The 26,876-nt window shown below is 43.1% G+C and overlaps 1 protein-coding gene across 2 annotated transcripts in view; it reads right to left on the bottom strand.

The window, feature by feature from the left end:
- Nucleotides 1-26,876, bottom strand: part of hprt1 (hypoxanthine phosphoribosyltransferase 1) — a 117,734-nt gene that overhangs the window by 80,949 nt on the left and 9,909 nt on the right. For both annotated transcript variants that reach the window (XM_068047051.1, XM_068047052.1), the window contains exon 2: nucleotides 19,527-19,633. In XM_068047051.1, coding sequence (XP_067903152.1) covers nucleotides 19,527-19,633 — 107 coding nt within the window. The remainder of the gene's footprint in view (nucleotides 1-19,526; nucleotides 19,634-26,876) is intronic.

Below are 26,876 nucleotides of genomic sequence, written 5' to 3'. Positions count from 1 at the left end.
ACCTGCTGAGTGTTTAAAGCATTTCTTGTTTTTATTTCAGATTTCCAGCATCTGCAGTATTTTGCTTTTATGTTAATGGTGTGCTGAAAGACAAAGCGTTAGTACAGAGAGGGTGTGAATTGACTATAAAAGCACTCCAAGTACTAACATTAAAAAAAATTAGAACAGTGGGTAGGCACAGTAGAAACAAACTAACCAAACTAAAAAAAAAAAAATAACCAAATAAAAAAGAAAAAATAATTAAACATAAAAAGGGGGGCCCGTCATGCTCTGAAATTATTGAATTCAAGGTTCAGTCCGGTAGGCTGTAGTGTGCCTAATCGGTAAATGAGATGCTGTTCCTCGAGCTTGCGTTGATGTTCACTGGAACACTGCAGCAATCCCAGGACAGCATGGTTGAAATGGCCAACAACCGGAAGCTCGGGGTCCTGCTTTCGGACTGAGCGGAGTTGCTCCGCAAAGCGGTCAAACCCGTCTGCGTTGGGTCTCACCAATGTAGAGGAGACCACATTGTGAGCAGCGTATATAGTATACTAAGTTGAAAGTACAACAAGTAAATCGCTGCTTCACCTGAAATTAGTGTTTGGGGCCTTGGATAGTGAGGAGAGAGGAGGTAAATGGACAGGTATTACACCTCCTGCGATTGCAGGGGAAGGTGCTGTGGGACGGGGACGAGGTGGTGGGGGTAATGGAGGACTGGACCAGGGTGTCGCAGAGGGGACGATCCTTCGGAATGCTGACAGGGGAAGGGAGGGGAAAATGTATTTGGCAGTGGCATCACGCTGGAGGTGGCGGAGGATGATCCTTTGGATCTGGAGGCTGGTGGGGTGGAAAGTGAGGACAAGGGGAACCCTGTTGCAGTACTGGGAGGGGAAGGGGTGAGGGTAGAGGTGCGGGAAATGGGCCGGACACAGTTGAGAGCCCCGTCAACCACAGTGGAGGGGAATCCTTGGTTGAGGAACTCGAGGAACAGCATCTCATTTACCGATTAGGCACGTTACAGCCTGCCGGACTGAACATTGAGTTCAATAATTTCAGAGCACGACAGACCCCCTTTTTGTGTTTAGTTATTTTTTTCTTTTTTATTTGGTTATTTTATTTTCAATTTTTAGTTTGGTTAGTTTGTTTCTACTGCGCTCACCCACTGTTCCTTAAAAAAAATTTTAATGTTTGTGCTTGGAGTCTTCTTCTTCTTCTTTGGCCTCCTTATCTCGAGAGACAATGGGTAAGCGCCTGGAGGTGGTCAGTGATTTGTGGAGCAGCGCCTGGAGTGGCTATAAAGGCCAATTCTAGAGTGACAGACTCTTCCACAGGTGCTGCAGAGAAATTTGTTTGTCGGGGCTGTTACACAGTTGGCTCTCTCCTTACGCTTCTGTCTTTTTTCCTGCCAACTGCTAAGTCTCTTCGACTCACCACACTTTAGCCCCACCTTTATGGCTGCCTGCCAGCTCTGGCGATCACTGGCAACTGACTCCCACGACTTGTGATCAATGTCACAGGACTTCATGTCGCGTTTGCAGACGTCTTTATAGCGGAGACATGGACGGCCGGTGGGTCTGATACCAGTGACGAGCTCGCTGTACAATGTGTCTTTGGGGATCCTGCCATCTTCCATGCGACTCACATGGTAAAGCCATCTCAAGCGCTGCTGGCTCAGTAGGGTGTATAAACTGGGGATGTTGGCCGCCTCAAGGACTTCTGTGTTGGAGATACGGTCCTGCCAGCTGATGCCAAGTATTCTCCAGAGGCAGCGAAGATGGAATGAATTGAGACGTCGCTCTTGGCTGACGTACGTTGTCCAGGCCTCGCTGCCATAGAGCAAGGTACTGAGGACACAGGCCTGATACACTCGGAATTTTGTGTTCCGTGTCAGTGCGCCATTTTCCCACACTCTCTTGGCCAGTCTGGACATAGCAGTGGAAGCCTTTCCCATGCGCTTGTTGATTTCTGCATCTAGAGACAGGTTACTGGTGATAGTTGAGCCGAGGTAGTTGAACTCTTGAACCACTTCCAGAGCGTGGTCGCCAATATTGATGGATGGAGCATTTCTGACGTCCTGTCCCATGATGTTCGTTTTCTTGAGGCTGATGGTTAGGCCAAATTCGTTGCATGCAGCCGCAAACCTGTCGATGAGACTCTGCAGACACGCTTCAGTGTGAGATGTTAAATCAGCATCGTCAGCAAAGAGGAGTTCCTTGATGAGGACTTTCCGTACTTTGGTCTTCGCTCTTAGACGGGCAAGGTTGAACAACCTGCCCCCTGATCTTGTGTTGACTCATGGCCCTCCTGCCTTGGGTGCTATGGCGTTGGAAGGATGAATGAGAATGGACAGAGACTGCTCGAGTTGTGTACCTATCATAACCTCTGCATCACCAATTCGTTCTTTCACACTAAACCCTGTCACCAGGTACTTTGAGTGCTTTGTGCTTTACAGTCAATTCACATCCTCTCTGAGCTACTGCTATGTCTTTCAGCACACCATTAACATACCATTTGCCTTTGTTCCATGACCTTCTGGTCAGTTATTCTCTGTGACCTTGTCCTATCTACACCTCTTTTGTTATCTCTTGCCCCAACCCCCGCTTTACTTGCTTTTACATTTCTAATATTTGTTCTGAAGAAGGGTCACTGACCTGAAACGTTAACTCTGCTTCTCTCTCCACAGATGCTGCCAGACCCGAGTAGCCTCTTTGTGTCCTCCTCACAGTTTGTATTCCCACCTACCTTAGTATCATCAGCAAACTTAGATACGTTACTCTCTGTCTTTTCATCTAAGTCACTGACATAGATTGTAAATAGCTGAGGCCCCAGCACTGATCACATAAGAAACAGGAGCAGCAGCAGACCATATGGCTCATCAAGCCTGCTCCGCCATCAATACAATCCAGAGCAAGTAGGTCCTTTCTTAAATGTGGAGACCAAAACTGCACACAGTATTCCAGGTGTGGTCTCACCAAAGCCTTGTACAATTTTCGTAGGACTTCTTTATTCCTGTACTCCAATCCCCTTGTAATAAAGGCCAACATGCCATTTGCCTTCCTAATAGCCTGCTGACCCTGCATGTTAACTTTGTGCATTCCTTGTACGAGTACCGCCAAGTCTCTCTGAACATCAACACTTCCCAGTTCCACACCTTTTAAAAAATATTCTGTTTTCTATTTTTACGACCAAAGTGACAAAGTGAAGTTTCATACTTCTTTACATTATATTCCATTTGCCATCTTGTTGCCCACTCACCTAACCTGGCTATATCTCTTTGCAGCCTCTCTGTGTCCTTCGCACAGCTTACCTTTCAAACAAGCTTTCTATCAACAGCAAACTTAGATACATTACCCTCTGTCTCTTCGTCCAAGTCATTAATATACAGTGTAAATAGGCCCAGCTTTGATCCTTGTGGCACCCCACTATTCACTGCTTGTCAACTTGAAAATGCCCCATTTATGCCCACTCTCTGCTTCCTGTCTGTTAACCAATCATCTATCCATGCTAATATATTACCCCCAACACCGTGAGCCCTTATCTTGCCTATTAATTTTTTATGTGGCAATTTATCGAATGCCTTTTGGAAATCCAGGTATACAACATCTACTAGTTCCCCTTTATCTACCCAACTAGTAACATCCTCAAAAAACTCTAATAAATTTGACAGACAGGATTTCTCTTTAGTAAAACCATGCTGACTTATTCTAATCATATCATGTTTTTCCAAGTGCATAGTTAAGACTTCTTTAATAGTTTCCAGCATCTTCCCAACAACTGATGTTAGGCTAACTGGCCTGTAGTTCCCTGTTTTCTCTCTACCTCCTTTCTTGAAAAGTGATGTAACATTTGGCAACTTCCAATCTGACGGGTCCATTCCTGAATCTAAAGAATTCTGAAAAATCATAGCCAGCGCATTCACTATCTCTGCAGCTATCTCTTTTAGAACCCTAGGATGTATGCCATCTGGACCCGGGGATTTGTCAGATTTTAGCCCTCAAGTTTCTCCAATACTTTTTCTCGGCTGATGTCAATCTCCTTCACTTCCGCACTCTTTTTAGCTCCCAGGTTACTGTCTATTTCTGGCATGGAACTGATGTCTTCTACTGTGAAAAGAGACACAAAATATTTGTTCAATGCCTCTGCCATTTCCTATTTCCCAATGATGATTTCTCCTGTCTCAGCCTCTAAGGGACCAATGTCCACTTTAGCTACGCGCTTTCTTTTTATGTTGTTACGAAAGTGCCTCTGTGTTTTGTTAATTATATCTATTGAGGAATAATTTTTGAAAGACTGAAGAAATGTTAAACTTTGGGGTTTTCAAAGGGGGTCATCTAAAAGCCTGGAAAAACAGTCCCTGGAAATGTTTTTTTTTAAAAGGGGCACTGAGAGGTCTTGAGGAAAACAAGCCTTCCCGGGAAACCACCCGACTTCCAGCTCAATAAACAACAGAAAACTTTGGACACCTGGAGAAGTTGTTTACAAAGAGGTGACAGGTCAAGATTGATGGAGGTCAAAAGGTTGACATGCTGTTGTCGGTTTTGCTATCGAATTGTTGAGTTGGGGTTGAACTGTATAAAAAGGAAGAGCACTTCTGAAAAGAGAAGAGAACTTCCAAGGAGAGAAAAGAATTCCCAAGGAAGGAAAGACCACAAGCCAGCTCAGCTTTCCAGGAACACTCTAAAAGACCCTGAGTATTCCACTGTGTCAACTCATCTTGTCTCCTGTCTTTGAAGAAAAGCCTGCTGAATTAATTCTCTGCACCACCTAAAAAGAACTGTTTTAAAAGATCCCAGTGACCCATCTACGTGTACTCGGAGGCCAAACTGTATGCTAGTTTTGGAAGACAACATATCTCATCTGCTGTTTCTTAAAGAATGAGCAAGTAGTCAGCCCAAGTGGTTTTTTGTCTGTCATAGAGCTCTAAAAACAAAAATCCCTTTGTTTTTTCCGGTTAACCAGTGTATGTGTGTGCACATGTGTGTGAGAGGGGCTAAGGTAAAAAGGGAACTTTAATATTTCAATCTCTGCGTTTATCGCAGATGACACGAAAATTGGTGGTGTCGTAAATAGTGAGGAGGAAAGCCTTAGATTACAGGACGATATAGATGGGCTGGTAAGATGGGCGGAGCAGTGGCAAATGGAATTTAATCCCGAGAAGTGTGAGGTGATGCATTTTGGGAGGACTAACAAGGCAAGGGAATATACAATGGATGGTAGGACCCTAGGAAGTACAGGAGGTCAGAGGGACCTTGGTGTACTTGTCCATAGATCACTGAAGGCAGCAGCACAGGTAGATAAGGTGGTTAGGAAGGCATGTGGGATACTTGCCTTCATCAGCCGAGGCATAGAATATAAGAGCAGGGAGGTTATGATGGAGCTGTATAAAACACTAGTTAGGCCACAGCTGGAGTACTGTGTACAGTTCTGGTCACCACACTATAGGAAGGATGTGATTGCACTGGAGAGGGTGCAGAGGAGATTCACCAGGATGTTGTCTGGGCAGGAGCATTTCAGCTATGAACAGAGACTGAAAAGGCTCGGGTTGTTTTCCTTAGAGCAGAGAAGGCTGAGGGGGGACATGATTGAGGTGTACAAAAGTATGAAGGGCATTGATAGGTTAGAGGGGAAGAGACTTTTTCCCTTAGCGGAGAGGTCAATAACCAGGGGGCATAGATTTAAGATAAGGGGCAGGAGGTTTACAGGGGATTTGAGAAAAAAAGATTTCACCCAGAGGGTGGTTGGAATCTGGAATGCACTGCCTGAAGGGGTGGTAGAGGCAGGAACCCTCACAACATTTAAGCAGTATTTAAATGAGCACTTGAAACGTCATAGCATACAAGGCTACGGGCCAAGTGTTAGAAAATGGGATTAAAATAGTTCGGTGCTTGATGGCCGGCACAGACACGATGGGCCGAAGGGCCTGTTTCTGTGCTGTATAACTCTATAACATTGAGGATTGTGAAGTGTAATGTATCATTAAAGATCTGATTTGGCATTGTTAAAACTACAACTAAAACTCTGATGTTTAAAGTAACAAGATGAATAAGAACAAGAAGGCAGACAAACATCTTGGTAAGCCCAATGTAATATTTTTGAATTTCATTAAGTCATAGTTGGTAGATGAAGTGTTTCCCACATATCAGATCGAGGGGCAAGTATTCTCTTTGGAGCCGCAACCAAAAAGGATCTCCAGTTAACAATGTGGGGGACAATCAGGTAATATTCTGGGTCGAAGTCATTTCTTTATCAATGGATTGAATCTAAAGAAGGGTCTTATGAGATAGAGCAGGATACAATGACAGGAGGATGGCGAGAGAAACAGCAGTGCTTAGTGGAGTGTGTCTGGTTAAAAGGTAAGATTAAAATATTAGTGTTCAGAAGTGATAAAAGGCGTTCATGTTACAGTGTCTATTGCTGGGAATTCAGAATTTTAGGAGAAGAGGCTGAGGTCAAAGATAAAGAAATTGCAGAACTTGTAGAGTGGCTAGTGGTAGCCGAGAAAGATTTTTTAAAAACTGGTGATTCCAGGCACTTGGAGCAGCCAGGATGCTGAACCTGACGCTACACCAGCATCTTAAAAATGAACAGAACAGGAATCACCATCTAGAGAAAGGAATATTTAAAGTGCAGCATTTGAAGTTGGAGGGCACCCAGATGGACATAGTAGTTAGACCACTCTGTGCTCTGTGAGGGGATGGGAGGGCAGCATGTGGCAGTACTAGCTTGCCCAGCAGAGACAGAAATTGATGAAGCCAAGTGGGGCTCAGGGGATTCCCCAGCTCCAAGAGCTGAAAAGGGGCTTAAGAGACGGAGTATGGCTACTGCTCCCTTTCGCATCCTCTTTACCGTCTCCAACTTTGGAGCCCTAAACCTCTGTGGTTTGAGTGGCGACGTGAGGTATGGAGGAGGAGCAGTTAGATGCCTCTTTGGCTCCTTAGACATTGTCACCCCACAACAGTTCATCCGACCTTCTGGCAATGCAGAGAGTTGGAGAAGCATGCTTGGGTAGATATAGCAAGTGACTGAAAGTGAATCTTTTATTTCATAAGGGGATTTGTCATTTTGGGGCTTTCTGGCATGAGAAAGGAGGAGTAAAGTTGCTGGGCTTGCCAGTTTTGCAGGAGAATGTGCAGACACAATGTACAAATGTTGTAAAAGAGTTCCATTAAAAAAAAACCCTGGGTTCGGAAAAAGAAAGAAAGATAAAGGCCCACAGCAATATTTAAAGTTTCTGACAGAGAGAAATAGGCAGAATGTGCTGTTTTAATTTTAAAAAGGGAAAGGCGGCTGGATTTTATTTTCAATTTGTTTTCTCACCTACAAATGAAAGACTGTTTTAAATAGGTCTGTGTTATGTTTGTTTTCAGTGTGTGCATCATCCACAGTTCAGTTCAGAGCAAAAAAAAATTTAACCCATTGTAGTTTCGTCTTTGATAGTTGGACAAGCGTGTGCTGTTTTAAGTTTAATTGTTTGCTCTATGTGTATACATATGTGCATTATTTTTGAGAAACATGAGTCATGTTTTTGCTTCTGAACTGATGGAAACCTTGTGAATGTTGCTTGGCCTCGAGATCTGGGAATATCACATAAAATTTGGCAATTTGAGTTCAAACAGGGATTACATTACAGGAACCATATTTCTAAATTGGATAGAAGTACAGCAGTGCAAATGTGATTATTAAGTGTGTTTACTTCAAATTAAGACTGAGTAGCAGCTCACAAGCTGTGAAAAGCTCTGCCCTGTACCTTGTTGATGTTAGAATGTTGAAGGCTTCAACTTACTGTGAAAACTAATATTTTCTTCAGTTATAGTCAGTGTTTATACAGTAATTTGGAAAGCTGCCTGAAGAAAGAGACGGAAAAAGATTAAGTAATTTACTTTTTTTTGTAAGCATGTGTGACAGTTACTGCGTCACAGACTGTGACTTCTCCCTCTTTTTTCAAGATGTAATGTGTTTGATTAGTGAAATATTGGTCTGGTGGTGTCCCTTTCAGAAGGGGCACTTCGTTCTTTGTTGCTAATAACCGCACGGTTGGTCCAAGAGAGGTACAAATGCACACCGTGAAGAGAGAGGTACAAATGCACACAGCGACGAGAGAGGTACAAATGCACACAGCGACGAGAGAGGTACAAATGCACACAGCGACGAGAGAGGTACAAATGCACACAGCGACGAGAGAGGTACAAATGCACACCGTGAAAAGAGAGGTACAAATGCACACCGTGAAAAGAGAGGTACAAATGCACACCGTGAAAAGAGAGGTACAAATGCACACCGTGAAAAGAGAGGTACAAATGCACACCGTGAAAAGAGAGGTACAAATGCACACCGTGAAAAGAGAGGTACAAATGCACACCGTGAAAAGAGAGGTACAAATGCACACCGTGAAAAGAGAGGTACAAATGCACACCGTGAAAAGAGAGGTACAAATGCACACCGTGAAAAGAGAGGTACAAATGCACACCGTGAAAAGAGAGGTACAAATGCACACCGTGAAAAGAGAGGTACAAATGCACACCGTGAAAAGAGAGGTACAAATGCACACCGTGAAAAGAGAGGTACAAATGCACACCGTGAAAAGAGAGGTACAAATGCACACCGTGAAAAGAGAGGTACAAATGCACACCGTGAAAAGAGAGGTACAAATGCACACCGTGAAAAGAGAGGTACAAATGCACACCGTGAAAAGAGAGGTACAAATGCACACCGTGAAAAGAGAGGTACAAATGCACACCGTGAAAAGAGAGGTACAAATGCACACCGTGAAAAGAGAGGTACAAATGCACACCGTGAAAAGAGAGGTACAAATGCACACCGTGAAAAGAGAGGTACAAATGCACACCGTGAAAAGAGAGGTACAAATGCACACCGTGAAAAGAGAGGTACAAATGCACACCGTGAAAAGAGAGGTACAAATGCACACCGTGAAAAGAGAGGTACAAATGCACACCGTGAAAAGAGAGGTACAAATGCACACCGTGAAAAGAGAGGTACAAATGCACACCGTGAAAAGAGAGGTACAAATGCACACCGTGAAAAGAGAGGTACAAATGCACACCGTGAAAAGAGAGGTACAAATGCACACCGTGAAAAGAGAGGTACAAATGCACACCGTGAAAAGAGAGGTACAAATGCACACCGTGAAAAGAGAGGTACAAATGCACACCGTGAAAAGAGAGGTACAAATGCACACCGTGAAAAGAGAGGTACAAATGCACACCGTGAAAAGAGAGGTACAAATGCACACAGTGACGAGAGAGGTACAAATGCACACAGTGACGAGAGAGGTACAAATGCACACAGCGACGAGAGGAATAAATGCACACAGCGACGAGAGGAATAAATGCACACAGCGACGAGAGGAATAAATGCACACAGCGACGAGAGGAATAAATGCACACAGCGACGAGAGGAATAAATGCACACAGCGACGAGAGGAATAAATGCACACAGCGACGAGAGGAATAAATGCACACAGTGAAAAGAGAGGTACAAATGCACACAGTGAAAAGAGAGGAACAAATGCACACCGTGAAAAGAGAGGTACAAATGCACACAGTGAAAAGAGAGGTACAAATGCACACAGTGAAAAGAGAGGTACAAATGCACACAGTGAAAAGAGAGGTACAAATGCACACAGTGAAAAGAGAGGTACAAATGCACACAGTGAAAAGAAATATAAATGCAGTGACTGGAGAGGTACAAATGCAAAAGCAAAAAATTGGTCTGAGCTAAAATGCAATTATTGAGGTTAACTAACCTAGTGAATGGTGAACATACAAACAAGGAGCAGAAGTAGGCCATTCGGCCCCTCTAGCCTACTCCATTATTGAAGATCAGGCTGATCTGTTTGTCTCAAATCTCATACTCCCATCTACCCCCGATAATCTTTGATTCCCTTGCCTAACAAGGATCTAACTCCGCCTTAACATTATTCAACGAGCCCGCCTTCACCACCTTCTCAGGCAGAGAATTCCAAAGTCGTACAACCTACTGAGAGAAAAAAGTCTCATCTCGATCCTAAAAGGGCAACCCCTTATTTTAAAACAGTGCCCCCTAGTTCTGGACTCCCACACAAGAGGAAACATCCTTTCCACATCCACCTTGTCCAGACCATTCAGAATCTTATAAGCTTCAATCAAGTCTCCCCTCCCTCTTCTAAACTCCAGTGAAAACAAGCCCAGTCTGTCCAACCTTTCCTCATAAGACAACCCGCTCATTCCAGCTATCAATCTAGAAAACCTTCTCTGAACTGCCTCCAATGCATTCACATCCTTCCCTAAATAAGGAGACCAAAACTGCACACAGTATTTGAGATGTGGTCTTACCAATGCCCTGTATAACCGAAGCATAACATCCTTATTTTTATTTTCAATTCCTCTCGTAATAAAGGATAGCATTCTATTAGCCTTCTTCATCCATTGCTATACCTGCATACTAACCTTTTGTGACTCATGCACTAGAACACCTAGATCCCTCTGCACCTCGGAGTTCTGCAGTTGTTCTCCATTTAATACTCTGCTTTTTTATTCTTCCTGTCAAAGTGAACAACTTCACATTTTCCCACATTATACTCCATCTGCCAGATTTTTGCCCACTCACTAAACTGGTATCGGTCTGCAAGCTCATGTCCTCTTCACAACATACTTTCCTACCTATCTTTGTGTCATCTGCAAATTTAGCTACCATGTCATCGCTCCTCTCATCTAAATCATTGATATGATTAGATTAGAGATACAGCACTGAAACAGGCCCTTCGGCCCACCGAGTCTGTGCCGAACATCAACCACCCATTTACACTAATCCTACACTAATCCCACATTCCCACCAAACATCCCCACCTGTCCCTATATTTCCCTACCACCTACCTACACTAGTGACAATTTATAATGGCCAATTTACCTATCAACCCGCAAGTCTTTTGGCTTGTGGGAGGAAACCGGAGCACCCGGAGAAAACCCACGCAGACACAGGGAGAACTTGCAAACTCCACACAGGCAGTACCTGGAATCGAACCCGGGTCCCTGGAGCTGTGAGGCTGCGGTGCTAACCACTGCGCCGCCCTAACTATATATAAACTATAAAAAGTTGACGCCCCAGCACAGACCCCTGCGGGACTCCACTCATCACATCCTGCCAATCAGAAAACGACCCAGTTATGTATACTCTGTTTTCTGCCAGCCAGACAATCTTCTATCCATGCTAATGTTACCCACTACACCATGAGCTCCTACTTTGTGCAATAACGTTTTATATGGCACCTTGTCAAATGCCTTCTGGAAATCCAAGTACAGCACATCAACGGGCTTCCCTTTATCCACAGCACACTTTATTCCTTCAAAGAACTCCGATTACGTTGAGTTTTTCTAAGTGCCCAGCTATAGCCTCCTTAACGATCGATTCTATCACCTTCCCCATAACAAATATCAAGCTACATTACCTGTTTTCTGCCTCCCCCACTTCTCGAATAGAGGGGTTATATTTGCTACTTTCCTGATGGAACCTTTCTAGTGAATTTTGAAAAATTAACACCAACGCATCTACTACCTCATTAGCCACCTCTTTTAAGACCCTAGGATGAAGCCCATCAGGACCCGGGGACTTGTCAACCAGCAGGTCCATCAGTTTGCTCAGTCCCACTTCCCTGGTGATTGTAATTTCACCAAGTTCCTCTCTTCCTTCTACCTCCTGATTTACAGCTATTACTGGAATGTTTTTTGTATCTTCCATAGTGAAGATAGAAGCAAAATATTTGTTCATTTCATCCACCATTTCCTTATTTACTATTAACTCCCCATTCTCACTCTCCAGAGGACCAACACTCACTTTACTTACTCTTTTCCTTTTTAAATACCTGCAGAAACTCTTGCTCTCTGTTTTTACATTTCTAGCTAGCTTCCTCTCATACTCTTAATTTCTTTCTCCTGATTCACCTTTTTGTCATTCTCTGCCGTTCTTTAAATTCTGACCAATCGTCTGAACGGCCACTCATCTTTGCACAATTATATGCTTTTTTCTTCAGTTAGATGCTTTCCTTAACTTCTTTAGTTAACCATGGAGGTGGGTCCTCCCCTTAGAATTTTTCTTTATAATAGGAATATACTTATCTTGAGTATTCTGAAATATCCCCTTGAATGTCTGCCACTGCTTCTCTATTGATCTATCTCCTGGCCTGGTAACCCAGTTCACTTCAGCTAGCTCAGCTTTCATGCCCACATAGTTGCCCTTATTTAAGTTTAAAATACTAGTCTTAGACCCACTCTTCTCACTTTCAAATTGGATGTAAAATTCAAATCATATTGTGGTTGCTGCTACCTAGAGGTGCTTCAAGAGAAACAAAAAAAAAGGGGAAGACCACTGATGCAAGTATGATCTCAAATTATTTGCACCAGGATCTTTGTGGAAGTTTTAAAGGCACAACTTGACCTATGCAGAATGTGTATGGGCAGCACAGGAGAGGTGGAGAGCCATGGTAGTCAGCCTTCTGGGAAGATGACACCAATGAATAAATGCACAAAAATTGTAAAAAAAAAAGTTTGGTGCTTTATTTGACAATTTTTGTTTAGTTTACTTAAAAGCTGCGAGAAGGTGTGCAACACAAGATGACATTGATTGATGATGTCTGGGTTTGTCTTCTTTTGAAATGCAGGGAAGTTAACTTTTTCCACAGCCACTCTGTGTTCTATTTGTACAGATTACTGCTTTTAATTCACAAAGCAACAACCTGTGTATGGAAAATTTACCTGAAATTTGACCAAATTGTTTAATAAGATAACAAGATTAATAAGGAGAGGAAAATTAATAGTATGAGAGGAAGCTGGCGAGAAATATAAAGACAGATAGTAAGAGTTTCTATAGATATTTAAAAAAGAGTTAACAAAGTGAGCATTAGTCCTATAGAAAGTGAGTCTGGGGAATTAATAATGGAAAATAAGGAGATGGCAGCTGAGTTGAACAGGTATTTTGCATCAGTCTCCACCATAGAGGATGCAAGTAACATCCCAGAAATAGCTGTAAATCAGGAAATGGAAGAGAGGGAGGAACTCAAGAAAATTATAATCACCAGTGAAGTGGTACTGAACAAATTTTTGGAGCTGCGGGCTGACAAGTCCCGGGGGTACTGATGGACTTCATCCTAGGGTGTTAAAAGAAGTGGCCAATGAGATAGTTGATGTGTTGGTATTGATTTTCCAAGATTCCCTAGATTCAGGGAAGGTTCGATTAGACTGGAAAATAGCCAATGTAACTCCTTTATTCAAAAAGGGAGGAAGACAGAAAACAGGAAACTAGTGGCCAGTTAGCTCAACATCTATCATAGGGAAAATGTCAGAAGCTATTATTAAATACGTTATAGCAGGGCATTTAGAAAAATTCAAGGTAATCAGGCAGAGTTAACATGGTTTTGTGAAAGGGAAATCACGTTTAACCAGTTTATTGGAGTTCTTTGAAGTAACATATGCTGTGGATAAAGGGGAACTGGTGGATGTACTGTTCTTTTATTTTCAGAAGGCATTTGATAAGGTGCCACATCAAAGGTTATTGCAGAAAATAAAAGCTCATGGTGTAGGGGGTAACATATTGGCATGGATAGAAGATTGGCTAGCTAACAGGAAACAGCGAGTTGGCATAAATGGGTCATTTTCTGGTTGGCAAGATGTAACGAGTAGTGTGCCACAGAGTCAGTGTTGGGGCCTCAACTTTTTGCAATTTATATAAATGACTTGAAGGGACTGAAGGTCTGGTTGCTAAATTTGCTGATGGCACAAAGGAAGGTAGGAAAGTAAATTGTGAAGAGGATATAAGGAGGCTACAAAGGGATATATATAGGTTAAGTCAGTGGGCAAAGATAATGAAATTTAATGTGAAACTGTCCATTTTGGCAGAAATAATAAAAAAGCATATTATTTAAATGGTGATAGACTATAGAGCTGAGATGCAGAGGGATCTGGGTGTCCTAGTGCATGAATGGCAAAAGGTTAATATGCAGGTACAGCAAGTAATTAGGAAAGCTAATAGAATGTTATCATTTATTGTGAGGGGCATTGAATACAAAAGGAGTGAGGTTATGCTTCAGCTAGACTGGGCATTGGTGAGACCACATCTGGAGTATTGTGTACAGTATTGGTCTCCTTATTTAAGGAAGGATGTAAATGTGTTGGAAGCAGTTCAGTGAAGATTTACTAGACTAATACCCGGAATGGGTGGGTTGTCTTATGAGGAAAGATTGGACAGGCTAGGCTTGTATCCACTGGAGTTTAGAAGAGTAAGAGGCAACTTGATTGAAACATAAAAGATTCTGCGGGGTCTTGACAGGGTGGATGTGGAAATGATGTTTCCTCTTGTGGGAGAATCTAGAACTAGGGGTCACTGTTTAAAAATAAGGGGTCACCCATTTAAGACAGAGATGAGGAGAAATGTTTTCTCTAAGAGGGTCGTGAGTCTTTGGAACTCTCTGCCTCAAAATGCGGTGGAAGCAGAGTCTTTGAATATTTTTAAGGCAGAGGTAGATAGATTCTTGATAAGCAAGGGGGTGAAAGGTTATCTGGGGTAGGCAGGAATGTGGAGTTGAGGTTACAATCAGATCGGTCATGATCTTATTGAATGGCGGAGCAGGCTCCTAATTCGTATGTTCATAATACTATTCTGGGATTCATTGGGGTCGGCACAGGGTTACTAAATTCAATGAAAATTATTTGAGTTTTGTCAAAAGTTTGATGAGAAGTATGTTTGGGATAATATCCATCAGGGCAATGGTAATTTAACAACGGGTATGGAACAACCTTGCTCATGCAATGTTGAAGTTTGGAAGTTAATTGAATCTGTAGTTAAGGATATGGAGTTTGGGAGATTATGTGTACACAATTTATGTTCTTTTGAAGGTGTTGCTGTTACTAATGATCAGATACAAATATACATACATCTGGAAGCTGGATCTTATTGTTCTAATCAGTCTAATTGTGGAGTATGGTATTTTGCAATTCTATCAACCCCAAAGTGATAACAGACCAAAGGACTTTAAAATGGCATCCTGAGAACATGAATCTGCAGCCAGCCTACTTCAACCCCAATTGTGTTGCTCTTTGGAAGAAGGAGATGCAAAAATGCAACAAAAAATTTCAGCGGCTTCAGGTTTGAATCAAGCAATTGTCGTGGACATTAACCATCATGAAGCTGAAATTCAGAATGTTCACACAATGCTGGATCAGATATGAGCTGGTGTGAGTTGTTGTTTGATGGAGCCTGACAGCTAGTGGTGTGATGAACACGGAGATACACCCAATCTTATGTAGATGCTGTTTCAGTTACTTGTTTTGGTCATGTTGATTTACTACAGATGGTAGGTTTGAAAACAAGGACTGCAACTGGACAATGCTGTTGAATGGACTAGATTAAAAGTGCAGTGGCAGCGGGAAGGAGTGATAACTGAGTGGGACCAGCACAGTTTAAAAGAGCAGTGGGAAGGAGTGATACTGGCACAGGGAGCGGACAGCAGTCTGACCTGTGTGAGAGCAGTCCAGGCACGCAGAGTTTTGGAAAAAAAAGTCAACAGTGACAGCACAGGAAAGCTGCAAGGTGATTGGTTGGTGAATAACTGCTGTTAGGGAATAACCCTAAATAGCTGGCTTGGTAACTAAGGTAAGAAAGGTCCACAATTTATTTTCATATATAGTATGTAGTGTTTTTTAGGGAGTTCTGCAGTAACGAGGACCAGGGAAGAAGGGCCCTCGAGTAATTGATATTATTTGATATTAAGCATCTTCCAAAAGGTTTAAAGGGTGAAGTCATGGCAGGAGAGCTCAAAGCTCCTCGTGCTCTATGCGTGAAGCCGGGAACAATTACAGTGCCCAGGACCAGCATGTGTGCAGCTGCAGCTCCTGGAAGCCCAGGTTTCAGAGCTGGAGCAGCGGCTGGGGACACCGTGGAGCATCCGCGAGGCGCAGAGTATCGTGGATAGCACGTATAGAGAGGTGGTCACACCGCAGGCTCAGACTCCACAGGCAGGAAGGGAATGGGTGACCACCAGGCAGAGCAAGAGGACTAGGCAGGCAGTGCAGGAATCTCCTGTGGCTGTTCCCCTGCAAAATTGATATACTGCTTTGGATACTGTTGGGGGGAATGGCCTCTCAGGGGAAAGCAGCAACAGCCCAATTCGTTGCACAGGGGAGGAGTAAAAAGCGTGGGAATGCAATAGTTATAGGGGATTCAATTGTAAGGGGAATAGATAGGCGTTTCTGTGGCCGCAAACAAGACTCCAGGATGGTATGTTGCCTCCCTGGTGCTAGGGTCAAGGATGTCTCAGAGCGGTTACAGGACATTATAAAGGGGGAGGGTGAACAGCCAGTGGTCATGGTACACATTGGTACAAATGACATAGGTTTAAAAAAAAAGGATGAGGCCCTAAAAGCAGAATATAGGGAGTTAGGAAGTAAGTTGAAAAGTAGGACCTCAAAGGTAGTGATCTCAGGAATACTACCAGTGCCTCGTGCTAGTCAGAGTAGAAATAGCTGGATATATCGGATGAATGGGTGGCTGAAGAGATGGTGTGAGGGAGAGGGTTTTAGATTCCTGGGACATTGGGACTGGTTCTGGGGGAGGTGGGACCAGTACAAACTGGACGGGTTACACCTGGGCAGGAGCGGGACTGATGTCCTGGGGGAAGTATTTGCTCGAGTGGTTGGGGAGGGTTTAAACTAAAATGACAGGGGGGTGGGAAACCTTGCAAGGTATCAGAGGAGGGGGGGATCAGACAAGAACAAAAGACAGTAAGGGGAATAAGAAAAGTGATAGGCAGAGAAATCAAGGGCCAGAATCAAACAGGGCCACAGTGAAAAATATTGGGAAGAGGACAAGTAATGTTAAAAAGACAAGACTTAAGGCCTTGTGCCTTAACAAGCAGAGCATTCGCAATAACGTGGATGAATTAAGCGCGGAAATAGATGTAAACTGGCATGATATAGTCGGGATTACAGAGACATGGCTGCAGGGCGACCAGTAAAAGGCGGTGGAGTTGCATTGCTGGCTAAAGAGGAAATTAACACAATAGTGAGGAAGGTTATTAGCTCTGATGATGTGGAATCTGTATGGGTAAAGCTGAGAAACACTATGGGGCAAAAAACGTTAGGGGGTTGTATATAGACCCCCAAACTGTAGTGGTGATGTTGGGAATGGCATTAAACAGGAAATTAGAGATGCATGCGATAAAGGAACATATGTAATTATGGGTGACCTTAATCTGCATATAGATTGGGCAAATCAGTCACAATACCCTAGAGGAGGAATTCATGGAGTGTATACGGGATGGTTTTCTGGACCAATATGTTGAGGAACCAACTAAAGAACAGGGCATCCTAGACTGGGTATTGTGTAATGGGAGAGGAATGATTAACAATCTAGTTGTGCGAGATCCCTTGGGGATGAGCGGCCAAAATATGATAGAATTCTTCATCAAGATGGAGAGTGACGTAGTTGATTCTGAGACTAGGGTCCTGAATCTTAATAAAGGAAACTATGAAGGTATGAGGCGCGAGTTGGCTATGATAGATTGGGAAACGTGGATAGGCAATGGCAAACATTCAAAGAGCGCATGGATGAACTGCAACAGCAAAACGGGAAAGGTAGCCAAACCATGGCTTACAAGGGAAATTAGAGGTAGCATTAGATCCAAGGAAGAGACATAAAAATTCGCCAGAAAAAACAACAGACCTGAGGATTGGGAGCAGTTTAGAATTCAGCAAAGGAGAACCAAGGGATTAATTAAGGAGGGGAAAATAGAGTACGAGAGTACGCTTGTGGGGAACATAAAAACTGACTGTAAATGTTTCTATAGGTATGTAAAGAGAAAAAGATTGGTGAAGACAAATGTAGGTCCCTTACAGTCAGAAACAAAGGAATTTATTATTTCTAGGTGTTCTCGTACACAAGGTTGTTGAAGGTAAGCATGCAGGTGCAACAGGTGGTAAACAAGGCAAATGGTATGTTGGTCTTCATAGCGAGAGGATTCGAGTACAGGAGCAGGGATATCTTGCTGCAATTATACAGGGCCTTGGTGAGGCCACACCTGGAATATTGTGTGCAGTTTTGGTCTCCTTATCTGAGGAAGGATGTTCTTGCTATAGAGGGAGTGCAGTGAAGGTTTACCAGACTGATTCCTGGGATGGCGGGACTGACGTCTGAGGAGAGATTGAGTTGGTTAGGATTATATTCGCTGGAGTTCAGAAGAGTGAGAGGGGATCTCATAGAAACCTATAAAATTCTAACAGGACTTGACAGGGTAGATGCAGGAAGGATGTTCCCGATGGTGGGAGAGTCCAGAACCAGAGGTCATAATCTAAGGATATGGGGTAAACCTTTCAGGACTGAGATGAGGAGAAATTACTTCACCCAGAGAGTGGTGAGACTGTGGAATTCGCTACCACAGAAAGCAGTTGAGGCCAAAACATTGTACGTTTTCAAGAAAGAGTTAGATATAGCTCTTGGGGTGAAAGGGATCAAAGGGTATGGGGCGAAAGCGGGAACAGGTTACTGAGTTGGATGATCAGCCATGATCATAATGAATGGCGGAGCAGGCTCGAAGGGCTGAATGGCCTACTCCTGCTCCTATTTTCTGTATTTCTATGTTTCTAATGATTGTATAAATGTTACCAGATAACTCCTGGTGGAAAGGACAGAGAGAAAAAGCAGGGGAGTGTGGGAATGAAAGTTCACACTACCCCGATGTCAGCTAAACAGCTTGATGCTAAGCAAGGGATGCATTGTGAAGCCAGCCTAAGGCAAGGATGTGTTCTCAGAATGAGGCGCCGATGGAATGAGTGAAAGTCACACATCCCCATCTCTGATGGTCTGGAAAATGTTAATCTGGTCACTTGTTATTTGTATTAATAAAATGATGGGAAGTGTTTGTGAGGGCTATATAATTATGGAGTTCAACAGGACAATGTAACCACAGTAACAGGATGATTAGAGAAGATTGAGAAGAGTTCAGTGCATTTTGCCGGCTCCATGAAGTTATTCTGACATCACCTGTACATTTCTTTGAAGTATCAAGATTTAGTGCAGGCCTGCATGGAATGTAGAGATCAAAGGTGGAATTACTGCAAGAGTTGTGAATAAACCACTGTATGCTGTACTCATATTGAAATCGTAAAGTGCGAGACCTGAGCACACTTACTGGATTGTGTGGTGTAATGTCTCATAAAAGACTTGATTTTGCATTGGTATAACTACATGTGCCTGTACTATGATGTTTAAAGCAATGAAATGAATTAGAAGAAATCAGTCCTAATGGCCAGCATTCCTGCACTCAACATCAGGCTAAAACCTCAGTGTAAGTATTTGTGCCCCAAGGCTCTATAGGGGTAGTTCATGCCTGTGCCTTTGTTGAAAATGCTCTCCATGTTAGATATAGAAGACAATGGAGCTGATCACAAAGCTATTCCAGAATTGCTAAATGCCCTGACCGACTTTCCAAAAGCCTCCTGTCAATGGAGTTTAACAGTTCCAAAGATACAGGGTTAAGTTCTAGTGTACTAGAGGCCACTAACCTGTCCATGATTAAACCATGAGGAATATATACTCTCTCCAGATCGTTTGAGTAATGTTTAGGGATACAAAACAGGTCGAGGTCATAGCCTTGTTCATCATCGGTGATCTGCAAAACATAATTAACACAAAATTATTCCACTCATGCTGAACACATGCCTAGGTCTCACCATATTCAAATCTACAGCACAAAATTCAAATTCTTCTGAAGCCATTTGGTGATAGTGAGATTACCACCTCCTGTTCCAGTGTAACAGGCTGGAAGGGCTGAATGGCCTCCTCCTGTTCCAGTGTACAGGTCAGAGGGGCTGAATAGCCTCCTCCTGTTCCAGTGTACAGGCCAGAGGGGCTGAATGGCCTCCTCCTGTTCCAGTGTAACAGGCCCGAGGGGCTGAATAGCCTCCTCCTGTTCCTGTGTAACAGGCCCGAGGGGCTGAATAGCCTCCTCCTGTTCCTGTGTAACAGGCCCGAGGGGCTGAATAGCCTCCTCCTGTTGGTGTGAGCTTTGTCCTGGTGAATCATAGAAAGTTTAAGGCACAGCAAGAGGCCACTTGGCCCACTGTGTCTGCACAGGCCAACAAACGAGCCACCCAGCCTAATCCCACCTTCAAGCATTTGGTCTGTAGCCCTGCAGATTACTGCACTTGAGGTGCATATCCAGACTCCTTCTAAATGAGGAGGGTTTCTACCTCAACTACCTTTGCAGGCAGTAAGTTCCAGACCCCCACCACCCTCTGGGTGAATTTTTTTTCTCATCTCCCCTCTAAATTTAAATCACTTTAAATCTATGCCCACTCATCACTGACCTCTCTGCTAAGGTAAATAGGCTTTTCACCTCCACTCTATCCAGGCCCCTCATAATTTTCTACATTTCAATCAAATATCCGCTCAGCCTTCTCTGTTCCAAGGAGAACAACCCCAGCCTATCAAATCTTTCCTCATAGCTGCATTTTCCCAGTTCTGGCAACATCCTCATAAATCTCCTCTGTACCCTCTTCAGTGGCATCAAACTAGTGGGGAGTGTCATCTGGTTTGATGCCACCACAGACAAGGAAGTGGACAATAGGCTTTCAAAAGCAAACAGCGCATTCGGCAGACTGTACAAACGAGTGTGGAGTAACCACACTCAGGTCACAGACCAAACTCAGTGTACAAAGCCACCTCTGTATGGTGCTGAGTCATGTGTCCGACACCGCCATCATGTACGCCTTCCAGAGGGCTTCCATCAGTGCTACCTCCACAGTATCCTCAAGATCCACTGGCAGGACTGCATCACAAACATTGAAGTTCTGGAAATAGCCAACATCACCAGCATCGAGGCTAACATCCTGCAAAGCCAATTGTGTTGTGCGGGTCATGCTGCCTGGATTGGATGACAGTCGCCTACCCAAGATCATGCTGTATGGAGAGCTGACCATGGGTAAAAGGAACAGAAGGGCCCCATGCAAAGATTTCAAGGACTCCCTGAAGAAGTCCCTCTCTGTGGGCCACATTAACCATCACCAGTGAGAGGTGCAGGCCATAGTCACCAGCGGGTCTATAACCGATGAGTACAACGTTTCCAAAATATTAATAAAAGCAAAATACTGCAGATGCTGGAAATCTGAAATAAAAACAAAAAAATGCTGGAAATACTCAGCAGTCCGGCAGCATTTGTGATAAAAAGTCACTGACCCGAAACGTTAACTCTGCTTCTCTCTCCACAGATGCTGCCAGACCGGCTGAGTATTTCCAGCATTTTTATCTTTTTACTTCCCAAAACCTTTGGTCTGTGAAGAAATGTCAAGAGACCCTCTCTAGTGCAATTACATCCTTTCTGTAATTAGGTGACCAGAACTGCACACAGTACTCAAGTTGTGGCCTAACTACTGATTTATACAGTTCCAGCATAACCTCCCTGCTCTTATACGCTATACCTCGGCTAATAAAGGATTCCATATGCCTTCTTAACCACCTTATCGACCTGTCCTGCTACCTTCAGGGATCTGTGAATATTCACTCCAAGGTCCCTCACTACCTCTACACTTCTCAGTATTTTTCCATTAATTGTGTATTCCTTTGCCTTGTTTGACCTCCCCAAATGCATCACCTCACACTTCTCCGGGTTGAATTCCATTTGCCCCTTTTCTGCTCACCTGACCAGTCCATCAGTATCTTCCTGCAGACTACAGCTAACCTCCGTGTGGCTATTTACCACACGGCCAATCTTTGTGTCGTCTACAAACTTCTTGATCATGCCCCCTACATTGATGTTCAAATCGTTAATATATACCACAAAAAGCAGAGGACCCAGTACTGAGCCCTGCGGAACGCCAATGGAAACAGCCCTCCAGTCGCAAAACTGCCCGTCAACAATTACCCTTTGTTTCCTGTCACTGAGCCAATTTTGTATCCACCTTGCTGCATTTCCCTGGATCCCAACAGCTTTTTTTTTTTAACCAACCATGTGGGATCTTGTCACAAACCTTGCTAAAAATCCATGTAGACTACATCAACTGCACTACCCTCATCTATCTTCCTTGTTATTTCTTCAAAAAATTCAATCAAGTTGGTCAAACAAGATCTTCCCTTAACAAATCCATGCTGACTATTCTTGATTAACCTGTGCCTTTCTAAGTGACAGTTTATCCTGTCTCTCAGAACTTATTCCAATAATTTGCCACTACAGGCCAGTCAGTCTAACCTCAGCAATTATTCAGTCTATCCCTCGCTCCCTTTTTAAACACTGACTCTGCACTGACAGCAGCAGGAAGCTCAAGTCTCCTTGTTGGGGGAAGCAGGAGAGAACCTCCTGTAAAACAACATGGTGGAGAAAGGGCCGGACACATCACACAGGCTGGAAAATTTAACTACAAGAAATGCTGGAGCCTGATGTGAGCCAAGGTTAAAAGTCAACGTTATGTTAAGGCACAAGTCAGGAGTGTGTTGGAATACTCTCAACTTGCCTGGATGAGTGCAGCTCCAACAACATTCAAACTCGAAGCTACTAAGATTCTAGATTTAGATAAGGCTGACTTCAATGCGATGAGGCAGCAACTGTTCACAGTAAACTGGGCAAGTCGGTTAATGGTTCAAACAAGATGATCAGTGGGAAGAGTTCAAAAAAGAATTTAACGTGATACAGAACCCAGTTCACACTCCACAGGGCAAGAGCTCTACTTGCCAAAGAAACAGCCATGGATGACCAGAGATAAGAGACAACATAAAACTAAAAGAAAAAGCATGCAAAAAAATAGCACTGATCCCTGGTGAAGGTGAAAGATACAAAGAATAGCAAATATTGACAAAATATAGTAAGAGCTACAAAATGGGAGAATGAAAAGAAACTTGCAAGGGATAGCAAAATCAACACAAAACATTTTTATTATATTAGGAAAAAGAGATCGATAGATTTTTGGTATCCAAAGGTATTAAGGGATATGGGGTAAAGGTGGATATATGGAGATAGGTCACAGATCAGACATGATTTCATTGCATGGCACAACAGGCTTGAGGGGCTAAATGGCCTCCTCCTGTTCCGATGCACCATTCAGAACAAAGCTTGATCGGCATTCCATCCACCACCTTAAACATTCACTCCTTCCAACACCAGTGCACAGTGGCAGCTATGTGTACCAACTACAAGATGCACTGCAACAACTCAGCAAGCCTCCTTCGACAGCATCTCCCAAACCTGAGACCTCTAGAAGGACAAGGGCAGAAGCATGGGAACACCATCACCTGCAAGTTCCCCACCTAGCCACACACATACTGACTTGCAGCAATATCGCCATGCCCTTCACTGTCACTAGGTCAAAACCCTGAAACTCCCTCCCTAACAGCACTGTGGATGTACCTACACCAGACAGACTGCAATGGTTCAAGAAAGCAGCTCACTGTTAAATTCCAGAAAGCTTGTTACGGAAGGTTAATGGTAGAGCCTATCTTTACTCAGTTTCACATTTATCATACAGAGTAAAAAGATTACAAATGTGTAGCTCCTCACTCAAACCCTCCCCCAGTCTCAGTGAGTGTCTACTTATAAAGTGCTCAGCTAAGACCCCAATTAACACCCTTCACCTGCATATAATCAAACCACTGACACACAATTAACAGATTCCCTTCTTTCTTTTACAATACAACTTGGATTAACATGCTCAAACAACATTTCAAAATAAATTCCACATTATGCATAAAGTATTAACATGCTCAAAGAACATTTCAAAATAAATCAAAATAAATTCCATATTGGGTACAAAGTATTACATTGTGAGATGTCTCTCCTCTAGCATCCCTAACAATTTCTCTGTACTACTATTTCATTTTATGAAACAATTGGATAGCTGATGACTTGCATCTACCCATTTAAGTTTGGAGATTTCCTTTCTCTCCAGCATTTGTTTCGATCCAGCAAGGTCAATACGTAGTCTTTTCTCACTCACACTTTTTATAGAGTGTACATTGTTCAACAAAGAATGATTATCCACATAACATTCAATGGGTATCCTATCTTCAGTATGTCCCTTGTTCAGAATTTCACCCAAAATATTTGACAAATAGAACCCCATATCCACTGCCTCCACAAAACTCAGTGTTTCCGCAACTAAAGTACTTTTAATGACCCATTTTATTTTCTTAGCCTCCCAAGCTAAAGGACAACATTTCCCATTTTCACCCATCAGAAATATTATGAAGCCAACTACACTCGAAACCCATCAGCAAGATTAGCGTGTGAAGCATCACTAAAAATTATTAGCTTCATGTTCTTTGGGTCACCTAATGATGGGAACTTCAGTACACATTTCTCCAGATTTAGTTTTTTCAACATTTTATTTGCCCTTAAAACATTCTCAACTTTCGGATGTTTCATCATCGTGCTTAACTCCAGCACATCAAAACTATCAGGCTTAGTCTGAGAGCAGAACCAATTTAATTAATCCACCAGGCTTCGCAATTGTTCAGTCTCTGCTTTACAGATCATCATCTTTCTGTGATGACCTAACACGATTAACCAGGATGCGAGTAACACTCTCTAAATAGGATTGTTGCTTTAAGGTTATTCCAGACTTGGTCTACTTAATATCTAAACCAATATAATTAAAGGCCCCACAAGCCTGACTCCCAATCTTAAATTCTGCCCTAATGTTATTCATAACATATGTCTCAAAATCCACAGTACCTCCCCACAAGAAATCATCAACATGCATCATGAAGATGTCTGAAAGTTTCCCTTTATGATAAAAATTGCAGGATCTGCTTTTAGTTGAACACAACCAATTTTCAACAAAACAGATCTCACCGAGAAATACCCCACCCTGGAAGCATCATTAAGGCCGTAGACGCATTTGTTCAGTTTCTATAATTCTCCTTCTGCATCTTCTGCCTCTTGAGGTGATTTCAGAAACATTTCTCTCTGAAAAGAATCACCTTGCAGAAATGCAGCTTTTATGTCAATGGATCTACACTCCCATGAATATGTGGCCAAAAGAGCCAAAAAGATTTTCAAGATTACTTTTCCAGCTGTGGGAGAGTCCACTCTAACATCGGTATCACCCAGTCACAACTAGCCTTGCTTTAGCCTTATAAGTTGCATTGGGAAGGACTTTTTCAGTACAAATCCATTTATGTGACAAGGCTGGCTGACTCCTCAAGTTTACTGGCAGCCGCTAAAACTTCACGATTATGAGAACTGCTGCTTCTAGTTCTATTCCGAGACTGCCCTCTAGCCTTAGTTTCATTGTGGAATCTGTTCAAACTATGGCCTCTAAAAGTTCTGATGAAGGTTCACTGACCTGAAACATTAACTCTGCTTCTCTCTCCACAGATGCTGCTGAGTATTTCCAGCATTTCTTGTTTTTATTTCAGATTTCCAGCATCTGCAGTATTTTGCTTTTATTATCTTGATCTACCATATTCTGTGCCTCAGGACCTTCATCACAAAACACATGAGTATGAGGTACAAGGTGCCTTTTTTCTAACAGAATTGATAAAGGTGGAACTGGTATACCTGGATTTTCAGAAGGCTTTTGATAAAGTCCCCCACAAGAGGTTGGTGAGCAAAATTAAAGCACATGGGATAGGAGGTAATATACTGGCATGGATTAAGGATTGGTTAACAGGCAAGAAAGCAGAGAGTCGGAATAAACGGGTCATTCTCACAATGGCAGGCTGTGACTAGTGGGGTACCGCAGGGATCAGTGCTTGGGCCCCAGTTGTTATCAATATATATCAATGATTTGGATGTGGGGCAAAATGTAGTTTGCGGATGACACAAAACTAGGTGGGAATGTGTGTTGTGAGGACGATGCAAAGTGGCTTCAAGTGAATTTGGACAGACTTAGTGGATGGGAAAGAATGTGGCAAATGGAATATAATGTGGAAAAATGTGAGGTTGTCCACTTTGGTAGCAGGAACAGATGTGCAGAGTATTTCTTAAATGATAAGAGATTAGAAAGTTCCGAAGAAGGGTCACTGACCCGAAACGTTAACTCTGCTTCTCTTTCCACAGATGCTGCCAGACCTGCTGAGTGGTTCCAGCATTTCTTGTTTTTATTTATATTATATAAGAGATTAGAAAGTGTAGATGTACAAAGGAACCTGGGTGTCCTTGTCAATAATTTATTGAAAGCAAACATGCAGGTGCAACAAACAATTAAGAAGGCTAATGGTATGTTAGCCTTTTTCGCAAGAGGATTTGAGTACAGGAGTAGCAAAGTCTTGCTTCAATTGTATAGAACCTTGGTTAGACAGCATTTGGAGTACTGTGTGCAGTTTTGGTCCCCTTACCTTAGGAAGGATATTATTGCCATACAGGGAGTGCAACAAAGGTTCACCAGACTTGTTCCCGGGATGGTGGGACAGTACTATGAAGAGAGATTGGGGAAACTGGGCCTGTATTCTCTAGTTTCGAAGAAGGAGAGGTGGTCTCATTGAAACCTACAAAATACTTCAAGGAATAGACAGGGTAGATGCAGGTAAGATGTTTCCCCTGGTTGGGGAATCTAGAACCAAGGGACACAATTTCAAAATAAGGGGGAAGCCATTTAGGACAAAGATGAGGAGGAATTTCTTTACCATCAAAGAGAGAAACAGCACTGAAACAGGCCCTTCGGCCCACCGAGTCTGAGCCGACCAACGACCACCCATTTATACTAATCCTACATTAATCCCATATTCCCACCTTCCCTCAATTCTCCTACCACCTACCTACACTAGGAGCAATTTACAATGGCCAATTTAGCTATCAACCTGCAAGTCTTTGGCTGTGGGAGGAAACCAGAGCGTCCGGCGGAAACCCACGCAGTTACAGGGAGAACTTGCATACTCCGCACAGGCAGTACCCAGAACCGAACCTGGGTCGCTGGAGCTGTGAG

This window comes from Heterodontus francisci, chromosome 15, assembly GCF_036365525.1.
Source record: "Heterodontus francisci isolate sHetFra1 chromosome 15, sHetFra1.hap1, whole genome shotgun sequence".
Taxonomy (NCBI): domain Eukaryota; kingdom Metazoa; phylum Chordata; class Chondrichthyes; order Heterodontiformes; family Heterodontidae; genus Heterodontus; species Heterodontus francisci.
The sequence above is the reverse complement of the archived record's forward strand: the minus strand, read 5'-3'. Positions and strand labels throughout refer to the sequence as shown.